General features: G+C 36.5%; 1 protein-coding gene across 11 annotated transcripts in view; it reads right to left on the bottom strand.

Annotated features, from left to right (window-relative positions):
• Positions 1-12,476, bottom strand: part of PPP1R9A (protein phosphatase 1 regulatory subunit 9A) — a 321,553-nt gene that overhangs the window by 69,931 nt on the left and 239,146 nt on the right. For all 11 annotated transcript variants that reach the window (XM_073898836.1, XM_073898835.1, XM_073898838.1 and 8 more), the window contains one exon: positions 1,643-1,696. In XM_073898836.1, the coding sequence (XP_073754937.1) occupies positions 1,643-1,696 (54 nt within the window). The remainder of the gene's footprint in view (positions 1-1,642; positions 1,697-12,476) is intronic.

Raw genomic sequence — 12,476 nt, 5'->3', positions numbered from 1 at the left:
ATTCAAGGCTGATCCTTTAGGTAAGGGGTCAAAGGTCATTTATTCACACTAATGGACCTTTAAACTAGTGCTTCATCTAGTTCACATGCTTCCTTTCACATTCAAAAGGATGCAGTCATTATAAACTAACAATTTTCAAAATCGAAGACATCCCCAAACCATACCACATTCAGCAAATATATATATATATATATCTTTTAATGTATATTTTAAACTAAATACATTGACAAAACAGATTACAAAGTAAAAAAAAAAAACATTTCAAAATGAGGAATTCTATTATCAACATGGATATAAAGTGTCACATTAAAGTAAGCTACTATAGCTAGTACATGCCAATATAATAAAGAGAAAAATACACAATACTAATTTATAGGATTTTCTAAATTAAATGTTTTTGGTCTAACATAAGCTTTGTTAAAGCACTTACAATCCACAGGGGAATCTTTGTCCCTGGTTATAACCAACAATTAAAAAAAATCTGTTCTTCCATTCTGTGCTAAGAAACAATAGCAATTTAAAACAAGACTAGGTTTTTCCTGCATCTTTTATTAAGCAATGTTTTGTATTCAAGTTGCTTATTTACCAACCACTACTAATTTAAAAATGATTATTCACAGAGCTTGGCTGACACCATGAATGATGTATAGACATGTTTTGGCTTAAGAGCTACAGAGTTATTAGCTGAGAATACCATTTAACCAAAACAGCCCTGCTAATTCATCTCCATTTAAAACACATGGAAAAACCAAAATAAGTGTTCAGTGTGAACAGGAAAACAGATCATTAGTGGTGGAGGGAGAAATTATGTATTAGTTTTTAAAAGACCACAAAAACAATAAAGAATATTATTTTTAAAGTAATTCAAAAAATATTTTTAAATCCTTGAAATTACATATTTGATAAACCTAGACACAATTCTAGGAATTTACAAGTACCTTATAATTTACCAACTAAACATGCCCTTTCGAATCTTGTATTATTTCATATATAAACTAAAAATACATACTCCCCTTTTATCAAAACCTGTTTCTTTCCACAAATTTAAATAATGCAAACTAAACTCATCTAAAAATTTCCAGTAGCATCTGGCATCTAAAATCAATTATTCACATATCATATTAAATTTCATAATATTTAATTATTAGAAATTGGAATTTTTTTCTATGAAAAAGTATTAAGGTGCTACATTAAAATACATTGTTTCTGATGAAGAAGTTAAAAATAAGTAAACGAATAAACCTATTTAAAGTAAGATAAATAAAGAGAAAGATACAGCGTAATAGCTTGTATAATGTAACAGCATAATTAGTGGTCAAAACATAATTCGGATGCTAGAACCATTAACATTATTTAATTTTTGAGGAACTCTCAGAGGGAACTGGCCACATATGTGCAAATATGTAAATATGTACTTTTAAAACGCCGTGCTATTTTCACTGAGGGAGTATGGTGGTGCTTACCCCCTAGGGGCATGTGTCTCACTGGCAGGTCTGTCTACTTATCTAACAGTGGAAATGAACCTCTCACATTTGTATTCTTTCAAATGCACAGGAACAAATCCTTTAGTCCTAGGGTTGAATTTATTCATAGCGTCCGAAGTTTAAAAAGTACAATTCAAACACCATTTAATGGTGCTTACCTTGGTCTTCAATTTTTGAATCTCTGCTTCTGTAACTGCATGTTTGATTTGCAACTGAAAATTGAAAAGAAAGAAAAAAATCTGAACTAAGAAAGTGTATCTATATTTTGGAAGCCTTGGCGGCTAGAAGAATACCTTATCACATAGCAGACGGCCCAGGAAAGTGCTGCAATGCAGCAGGTTGTAAATTAAAATGTCTAGTGTGTAAAATGACTCACTAGGTGCACACTAATGAAACACGGGGTCTATGGCCCACACTCCCTAACGGATTAGGTTACGAATTTAAAGTCTCGGGGACTAAAGAAAAGACAACACATTTTCTAGCCCTCTCTGCAGCTCTTCCTCTACGATTTGGGTGTCAGGGAACTGTTGGAGAGCCGGGAGCCTTGTGGACCGCCCGGTTCGGGCAGGCAAGCGGGCCGGTGGCAGAGCGAAGATCCGATTCCGAATCTGGAAGAAAGATGGCGCTATGGTTCCGCGAGTCCCACGCACCGAAGGCCGAGCAGCTCCTCCACAGCTCCGGCAGCTGCCAGACGGAAGACCAGGATGCTGCAGTTCCACAGCGACATCGGTGGTGGTTGTTGTTGTTGTTGTTTTTAATTGCAGGAAAGGTACAGATCCAGATTTTTGTCCCCCCCAAAATCGACTCCTATGGAGGACCCTGACCCCCAAAAGCTTTGGATGCAGTTTATTAGCACGCGAGCCGCCGTTTCCATTTGTCTGACTTCTCCCCTCCCCCCGCTTTGTTTTCTCTGTAAGGGTGAGAAGAACAAACGAAACATTCATTTCCTCCAGGGATAAAGAAATGCACCAATATTTACAGAAAACAATCTGCGGGTTGAAAGTCTCTTCTCCGAAATCCTTGGGGCCAGATGTCTTTAGAATTTAGAATTCTTCCAATTTCAGAAAGGCAGGGAGATGCATTTTCCATAAATTGCCTATTACCCACAGCTTGGTCCATGGAGGCACTCTGTGATCAAATACACGAGTATTTTTGCCACCAAACATACGTATTTCCCACTAAGTGAGGTAAATAATAGAGACTATAAATAGCATCCTGTCTGTTTTGGTCAGGTTTCCCACCAAATGAGTTTGCCACAAAATTATTTTAAACAAACTGTTTTCAGAGCATTTTGGATTTAGAATTGTACAAGAAGGGTTGCAAATGTTTAATATTGCTATGATCAAATGAGTCTAAGGTTTTCTTACCAGAAAAATTGAGTCAGTTGATGGGAGGATAGAAATGTGCACCTTGGAGGTCAGGACACCTCACAAAGCTCAGCGATCTTTGGTTTATGACTTGCTTTTCCCTGGTTTTCAGCCAGCCAGCTGGGACACAGGGGAAGGATGGAGAGGGGGGATGCTCCCACCTGCATGCGGTCGAGTCTCCTGTTATGTTTAAGGCCCTGTGGTCTACACTGCTACAGCTCTGCTAACTGTTCTCGGTCCTGAGGTGGTGGTGGGAGGGGAGGGGATTCTTGAAACTTTTAAAATTGATTCTGCCCCACTCTCATCATTTCTCTTTCTTTACCACTTCCTGATCTGCACACTCCTGCAGTCTCGCCAATGTAGCCCTTGCTCCTTCCACCCTCATTGGTTCACAGGGGCTCCTGAGCTCTAACAGTCTCTGGACAGGAAGGAGTCTTGGGTGCTGCTGTCATTCCTTTATGAGGCCCCTAACAGGCAGCCCTGGCTCTCTTGGTTTCTCTCCATGGCCTTAGTGGTACAACACTTAACCTACCTACTTTTAGGAGTTGCTCAGAGCAACAATCTACGAGGCAAGTGCTGCTCCAAATTCATGGCAACTCCCTTCCACCTTGCTGATGAGGTCTGAGCTTACCAACAAAGCCCTAGTCTGGATGAATCTCTCAGAACCTGACAATGCCAGGCAACCTGGCCTGACATGCTCAAATGACCAAGTGTATGTATAACTCCAGCTCTGAGCCCTACAGTGAACATGTTACTTGCAGAATCACCAATCCTGGCATTTCTGGCCTCCCTTGAAGATGTAGATGAAAACTGAGCTGGCTTAGTTGTTACAGTGAATTGCTGTTAAAACCATGACTAGAACCTAGAGCTTCTGGTTCCTGATCCAGTGCCATTTTCCTTAGAAAATAAGGATTGAGTCAATAGGCATTTATTGAAGAGCTGCTATGGGCAAGATGCTATGAGGAGAAAGGATGACTCTTTCCCCTTCTAATAAATACCAGTGCTTATCTCCTCCACCAACAGAAACCTGATAAACTGAAAATGGCAAGATACTTGGATATTAGACATGCTACCTTATATATATAAATATATCCATGTACACATGCACACGTCTAGGCTGTCAGGAATTATTTTCTGTGGAGATCTTATACTTTGGTGGGCACACACTCGGGCATCCAGCAAATCCATGTGCCTAGGTGATTCTGAAGTATCTGGGATTGTTGCTGACAAGAAGAGTGACTCTGTGATCTTTCTACCATGGCCAAGTGTGAAGCTAGACTGAATTCATCTCAGGCCTACCATGAAAGGACTCCATGACGCTGGAAAATCACCGACCCTCTCTTACCTTCACTTTGCTCACTTGTACGATGCAGTTCCTCATGGGTCATAACCTTCTTTATTGGAAGATTAAATGAGATAACCCACGTAAAGCTTTTAGCACAAGTGGCTAGCACAGAATAAGCCATTTAAAGTTAGCCCAGACTAAGACAAGAATGATCTGAAGAACTCAGATGTAATCACCACAACTGCACTTCTTAGTCAAGAGTGCTAAATTCTGTAAAATGTCACACCTGAAATAAAACAAACACCTCTGCTTCTATTTGAAGAGTAGCAAGAAATCAAAAGGGCAGATTTTACGACGAATGCTGCAACCATGGGAAAGTGCCAGATTTGATTTTCTCCGTGGCCGACTCCCTTCAACTGCAGGGTAACCAAGTATATGGCATGCAGCTTTGTTGGGACGTTGGATTTTCTTTGTTCAGATCACTGTGACCGACAGCAAGCTGCTTCTCCGGGCCCCGGCTTCCCCTGAAAAATGAGAGACCTGGATGGGAAGAACTCCAAGGCCCTTGCAAATACTACAGGTGTGACATTTATGAAATGAAGAGCCTGGAGATGGTTGTCATGGTTGCAGAGTCTAGAAATTCCTGTCTCAAAGTGAGCATGTTTATTCCTATGAAGACATATACAGATTAATCCACTGATGTGCGGGGCAAACCCAGGTAAAACTGAAACTGCCAGGTTGATCTCCACATATCCCACCCTCCCCTCCCACCAAAATGGGTAACAGAAGACAGTAGAACTCATTAGTGGTGAAGGGAGAGCACTGATAAAAGCTTGGAGTGCTACTAAGTACAGCCAAATTCTCTGGATATAGGAAAAACAGACTGAGGTCTGTAAATTCAGACATTATTTAGGAGACGGACAAAAGTTTCAGCTCAATGTTTTCTTAGAATTCCCAAAGCCTAAAATGACAAGACATGTAATTATTTTAAGGCTGTATGCACATTAAGAGAATTTCTACAAACCCATCTCTATTAACAGGAAAAGTATCAAAAATAAACTAATTGAACCTTCATTTTACGTAGGAAGAAACTGTTTCAGTAGTGCATGCTGCAGAGCTAATAAGTGTCAGAGCCAGGTTTTGAACATTTCAGTCCATGGTTCCTTCCACTAAATACCTTACATTTGTAGGACACTTGATCTTTTTTATCATCTCCTTTATCATTGCAAATGAGGCTGTGAGGGAAGGCAGACAGACACAGTCCACCTCATTGTTCAGACAGGGACAGAGGCCCAGACAAGTTACATGGCTTCTTCAAGTTCCCAGTGGAAGCAGGTGATGCAGTGGAAAATATCTCGGGTCTGACTCTCCCTACCTCTCTTCACCATGCACCTAAATCAGCTAATCCCCACAAAAACTCTTGAGCCTTATATCATCACTGTGACTTCCTGGTTGAGGAAGTATTACTCCTCCTGGAAACCATGGATCACTTCTGGTAGCCTCTGAGTGTTCTGACACTAAATACAAAATGGCGCTCCATCAGCTACTGTTATTATTTGTGGAATTTAGGAAGAAATAGCTCCCTCATTATTCAACTAGCATTTACCTAATGACACTGTGCTGTGCTCGTCACATGACACAGAACCTACCTTCAAAACACTTACTTTGGGCGATTAATAAAGACCACCTTCTGAGAGAAGTTCTTAGATCACCCTGAGAGAAATATCACAGGGAACCTGCTCCTAGATGGCCTGATTAATCTTTTATTCCCATAGCCGGGTCAGATGACCCTTAGGCTTTGGCCTATTTGTCTTATCTCCCACCTTGGCATATGGGCAGGATGAGACCGAGATACCTCTATTTCACAGAGAGGAACAGAAAATTGCTTTTCAAAGAGGTGAAGTGACTTGACAACAGAAGCACAGTTGGTGAAAGGTCGTGTTTTCTTATTCCAGAGCAGTTCTCTCTCCATGTGTTTAATAACCTTTCCAAAGGAGAGATCAAGGGTTTGCACATCACCACCTGAGATTGGTCAGGCTGACTGTCGGGCAACAGGATTGGTTCATAGAAACTGAGCCTAAAACACCTGTTGGAATTTTGGGGCTTCAGAAAATCTAGATTTAGAGAGAATACTTGGGCAGAGAGGATATAAATAAAAAGAAAAGGTTAAGGATTGCAGGTCAGTGTCTTAACTTAAAAGACCAATCTCATCTCTTCTGTCATCTTTTAACGTGAATGCCAAAGATGTCCACCCTGGGATCACAGCACAAGTAAACACATGCCTCCTACAGAGAACAGAAGCTCTTACATAACATTCTGCAGGTGTACCTGCTGTGTACATTTTGTTTATTTCTTTCAAAAAGATGAATACAGAACATGTACCCTATCACTGAATCAATACAATCCAAATATAACTGCGCTAGAAATAGAAACATCCTTATACACTTTCTTCACCTATCCTGTGCAAGAATGGAAAACATTTTTCTTTAGAAAGTGCAAAATACTATCTTTGCAGCAAAGGTTTTAAGAGCTCTCTAGTGCTAGAGATCTTACAATCAGGTAAGAGCAACCTTCTCTGTTCTTACTTTACAAGAGTGAAATAATAAATGATATTTGCAAAGAACTTTATAAAGTGGGTTCAGCATTGGAATCAAACTTTTTATAATTATCTTTGTGATTATTTGAAGTTTGTCTTACCTATGACAGGGTAGGCTCCACAAAAGAAGGAATCAGAGCTGTTTCTGCCTCTACCCAGGTGCTGTTAAAATGAAGCTATGTCATATTCCTTTATAATTTCTGCTCAAAGCTTTATAAATGCTACCAATCTTTACACTACCAAGTGTTTTTCTCAGGGGATAGTTTATGCAAAATTAGCTGAAGTTGGGTGACTGAAAGTATAATAATCTAATCTGAATGGCACCACTGATTGCAGCATATGTAGGCTAGGGTGAGCTACTACAACAAGGTCACTCTCCAAGTAGGTATTCACAAACTAGTTATTAATGATGTAGATGAAAATGGATGTAGGTGAAAGCATGTAATTACAGTTTCTTTTTTAAAGAAATATGTTTGCTGCTAAGTACACTATTTTAGATAAACTATTTTATAGCTTCTCCACAACAGAATGGAAAGTTCCATAGAGATAACTTTATATTATTATCTGAGGCATTTACAACTTTCTCTAGATAATTTTTCATGCATTTTCTATGACTCAAGTGAAGTAAAATAGCACAGTTTTTAGACTCCATTTTTTTCCCTCAAGACCCCCATGACCACTGAGGAGGAGCGTGAAGGGAAACATTAGACAATTGGTTTAAATGTCTCCTGACCAGCAGTTTCTGATTCAGCCTCTTCCTTCTCCCCACTAAATTTCCAGTGAAATCACATTAAAAAAAAACAACAACAAAAAACTCACAAGTTCAAATGGACACTAAACTTAACACCTGTTACTAGAATATGAAAGAGTCACAAAGCTGAATTAAGAAAGAAAAGCATCCAAGCTTCACTCCAAAGAGAGAGGGATGGTTTGTCCAACCTCAGTGACTGCTGGAGATCCCAAGTCTATCCAGTGAGAAAGCTGGGCCACCTCCACTGTCTTTCCCAGGAACTGTCCTCAAACCAGGTTCTCCAATTCTCTCAGGATTCCACATTCATTCAGAAAGCAACTACCAGAATAGGAAAAGAACGCTGGAAGGTGGCTGAATAGTGGCACACTGCATATTTTGAGCTCCAGACCCCAAAGTGGAGCAATATAGATATGGGTGGTCATAGTAAGGGTTTTGAGAGCAGGGAATAATCTTTTTTTTTTTCCTTTAACATAGAGAACTGAGTGCAAGATTTGGAAGTATCTCACCTACTCACAGACAACTGCACTAAGTGATAGACCACCAGAAAACAGCAACCACACAGGAAGCGAGGCACACAGATATGTCCTCCTGATGTGAGGCTAGAAATGCAATACATAATTTACAAGTGGATGCCAGCTGACTATACAAACAAGTTTTTGCCTCATTTCCAGATAAATACAGGAGAAAAAGGCAAAACTGAGCCCGTTACTAAATATTTTAAGTGAAGGTAAAGAGAATATCAACTTGAAAACTCAAATAAGTAAAGTGGGAAAGTGAGGTATCCAATAAGTAAATATACTTTAAGGTAACTCTCTGGACTACCGGGATAGAAAGTGAAGGGGCACAAAGAATGGATAGAGAGTAGGGAAACTAAAAATGTTTTAAGGAAATTAAGTCATGTTAGAGGTGCTAAAAAGCATAAATGAATTTGAAGTTAAAAGCATATTTAATGCTACAGAAAACTGAATCACTGATATGAGAGGACACATTTGAGAACAACCTCAGATAGAAAAAATAGAAAAGAAAATATGAATAAGATAATTAATACAGAAGACAAAGTGTTTCCCGAAAAGAAACAGCAACAGAGAAAAAAATAACAGAAACTGAAGAAAATATTAACTAAAACCAAACCAAAACACAAACATAAAACAAGGAAAGCAATTAAAAAAAAAAAAACTCAATGAAAGGAGGCCTACTTGAAGAAATTGTGATAAAAATATAAAATACAGGACTGAAATAATACAAGTATCCAAATGTCAGGTTGGCATTACACTCTTTCTTTACAGTATGCACCTAGTTCAAAACAGTGAAGCCTGCCCTACCACACTGTCAGGAAAAAATGTTGTGAATCAAAATATTAAACCCAACTAATTATAATTCCTATGATACAAAAATTAGATTTTCCCATTCTCAGCAGAGGAAGCCCATGAAGTATTAAGTACCTCCATGAGTACTTAATAAATTACTTAAGGATATACTCTGAGAAATGAGAAATTCTGGTGTAGAGAGAATAACAGTTGAAACCGAGTAAGCCAAGAGTCTAACGATTTATTGCACATAGTATTATAAAGCTACCTGAAAATACAACAATTATATTTTAACAACAATCCTGTCTTAGAAACCAAGATTTATCAAAAAGATTCAGATAATATTGTTTTAGAACATCCACGTGGTATTGTTTTGTTCTTAATTTTGAAAATTACAGAAATAGAGTTTTTAAAAACTTAAAGATAATCCTTACCAAAAATCAATAAACATAAAGGAAACATAAAGCATAAAATGAGATGAGATAAATTAAACTCTGAATAATTATAACAATAAACTTAAGTTGCTAAAGTTCTGTACTAAAAGAGCTCCAAGATAATATTTTCAAAATTTACAATAAAACAAAGTACTTAAATTAAATTTACATTATAAAAGCAGGTACATACACGTTTACAAAAGTGTGTTTATCCAGCAACTACAAACAAAAGTAGCAGTCAGATGATTACCAACAAAGAATATTTAAAGATAAAAAATCTTTAAGTCATATTTTATATGCTTTCAACATAACATTAAAATAGATAATCAAAGCTACTAGGCACAAAATGAGGTGTAATTTTACTATACGGGTCTCAGTTCAGTAGGTTAAATAGGAAAGATGATAAGGATACGGAAGGTGGAAAAAACATAATATCACTTTTATCACAAATACCCATATTAATCTATAATAGAGCACCACTTCAAAAAAAATCAAAACTTATAGACAATATTATCTGACCACAATGTAACAAAACATTAGATTAATAATAAAAGTTACAAAGTAAAAACTGTTTCCTCAATTATTCAAGTCAAAGAGAAAATAAAAACATTTAAAGATGAAAAATATAGACTATTTGTAAAATGATGACAAGAAGAATGAATACTGAAACTCAAAGATGTTGCCAAAGACTTCGCTAAACAGAGATTCATAGTTTTAAGTGCTTTCATGTTTAAACAATAAAGTATTAGAGTAAACTGAGCATTTATTGCCTTATGTAAGAATAAGAGAAAGCAAACATTCCAAAGGATAATAGAATGATGGAATGAATAAAAAAATAAAGATAAAAAGACTGAATTAGGTAGGGGCAAACAGCCAGTGCAGCACAACATCACACAGTCACAAAAACTATTTACTGCCTTTCCTGAATGCAACTCTGGAGATGACAAGAAGGGAAAAAAAAAAAGTCTCACTCATCAATTAACAAAAAAATTTGTAAGAAATTCTTAAGAGAGAGCACATAGATGTTTCCAGGTATGTTTGGAAAAAATGAGTACATGAAGCAGGCAAGTGTCTATGAACAGGAATGGGAGACAGCAATCTAATTAATCTTTCATCTTATACATGTGACTGGGTAAACCTGCATCTGGAGTAAATCAGGGACAATCTATTCCATTCTCCTAAAGTTTAGACATCTTGGCCACTAACTTAAACTTTGGTGCCATGGGGTAAAGGAGTAGCACCAAAATGATGTTTTTGAATTAACATCAGGACAGCACTGAAATTGCATTAGAGTTAGGAAGAAGTATAGGTGAGTTGGGACTAATTATTTTGTAAAAGGCATACCTTATAAGTATATCTAAAAAACTGAAGAGGGGATGAAAGGCAGTTGAGAGTATGCTATAGCTATTATTTTGTTAAATGGTAGATATAGCCATTGATCTGCATTCTGTGTTCCTAGGGGAAAATACCCAAGACTGAGTCAAAATTATTCATGTGTAATCTCTAGAAGGACAGAATGAAAATGTATAACTTTTAAGCAGCAGATGAAACTTTGATATATCTAATGGAAAGTAGGTAAAAGATAAAGAAACAAGTAAATATAAAATATAAATAAGGTGGCAACTCTAAGTTCTAATATTAAAGTGATTAAAGTAAATATAAGTGGGTTAAACTCATGAATTAACTGACAAAGACTCCCAGAGTAGTTAGGAATAAGATTTAAGAATAGGTTAGCTAAAGGAAACATATTTGAACAAAAGGCTATGCAATTGCTAAAAACAAAGATAGAAAAAATAGATGTTGTGAAGCAAACATGATACAAGAGAAAGGCAGTGATGAAGTTTTACTATCAGAGAAAATAAAATTTGGGGTAAAATGCATCACAAGGGACAAGACAGATGTTACAATAAATCACAAAGTTGTAACAATCCCGAACATATATGCAGCTGATATCAAAGATTTAAAATATATGAAACCACAACTGACAGAATTATAGGAGGGAAAAAAATAACTGTAGTTTGTGATTTTAACATATGCTTTTCAGAATTAGTAGATCAAACAGACAAAAATCTAAGCCATGCTACAGAGAATAAAGTATATTTCTATTATTAATATATTTACATAAATAAAAGCATATAAATTTCATAGTCAAGCACAAAATATGTGTGCAAAATTTTTGCATGCATGAGGACTCTTTAAACAAAATTATTTGTTAATTAAGCTACAAAAGAAGTCTTGAAAATTCTAAATAGCTATCATATGGAATATGTTTTCTGACCAGAATGTGATAAAATTAAAATCTGGTAACAAAAGGTAACAAAGTAAAGCTACATATGTCTAGAAAGTAAAATATATCACTAAGTCATTCTTGTATTAAAGAGAAAACCTTGGGCTGCCTGTTCAGTCAGTTAAGCGTCTGCCTTTGGCTCAGGTCATGATCTCTGAGGCCTGGGATTGAGCCCTACGTCATCGGGCTTCCTGCTCAGCAGGGATTCTGCTTCTCTCTCTCTCTGCCCCTCACCCCTGCTCATTCTCTCTCTCTCTCAAATAAATAAGATCTTAAAAAAAAAGAGGAAATCCCAAGAGAAATTACATCCAAAGGACAATGCATTCTAAATGTAAAAAATTGTAACATGTAGCTAAAAATCAATATTTAGAAAAAGTATGCTTTAAATACATTTATCAGAATGTAAGAATTGTCAAAAATAAATGTATTAAATCCAATTGATCAATACTGAAACAAGAAAGGAGGAAAAATTAAGATACTGGTAGGAAATAATAAGTACTTTTTAATTTAAAAAATTAGAAACGTAAAGGTTAACAAGACAGACAAAAATTCTAGAAAAACAACTAAAAATATTAAAATAAAGAAAGAATGAAACAAGAATAACTAGATAGTAAAGATTTCAGTATTTTAAAAGTATATTATAAAAATGTTAGAAAATATGAATGCTTAGAGGAAATACAGAACTTTCTTGAGTGCAAATGCACATGCAAATGCAAAATACCAAAACTGGCCCAAGAAGAGCTTGAAAACTTGAAGAGAGTAATAGCTTTATAAAAGGTTTTTAAAATCTTCCTCCACAAAGGCACAGATGGTTTTATAGCTGAGTAATAATAAACTTCTAGGGAACAGAAATTTCTATTTTATGCAAGTCATTAAGTCTCTCTTACAAAAGTCGTTTCTGAAAATAGAGAAAACGTCTTAACTTATATTGAAGCTAATGTAACCTTTGTGGCAGCTTTTGATTA

Source organism: Callorhinus ursinus, unplaced genomic scaffold, assembly GCF_003265705.2.
Source record: "Callorhinus ursinus isolate GAN/ISIS: 27379988/994484 unplaced genomic scaffold, GSC_fseal_2.0 scaffold12, whole genome shotgun sequence".
Taxonomy (NCBI): domain Eukaryota; kingdom Metazoa; phylum Chordata; class Mammalia; order Carnivora; family Otariidae; genus Callorhinus; species Callorhinus ursinus.
Note: the sequence above shows the minus strand (reverse complement) of the source record. Positions and strands in the feature narration are given on the sequence as shown.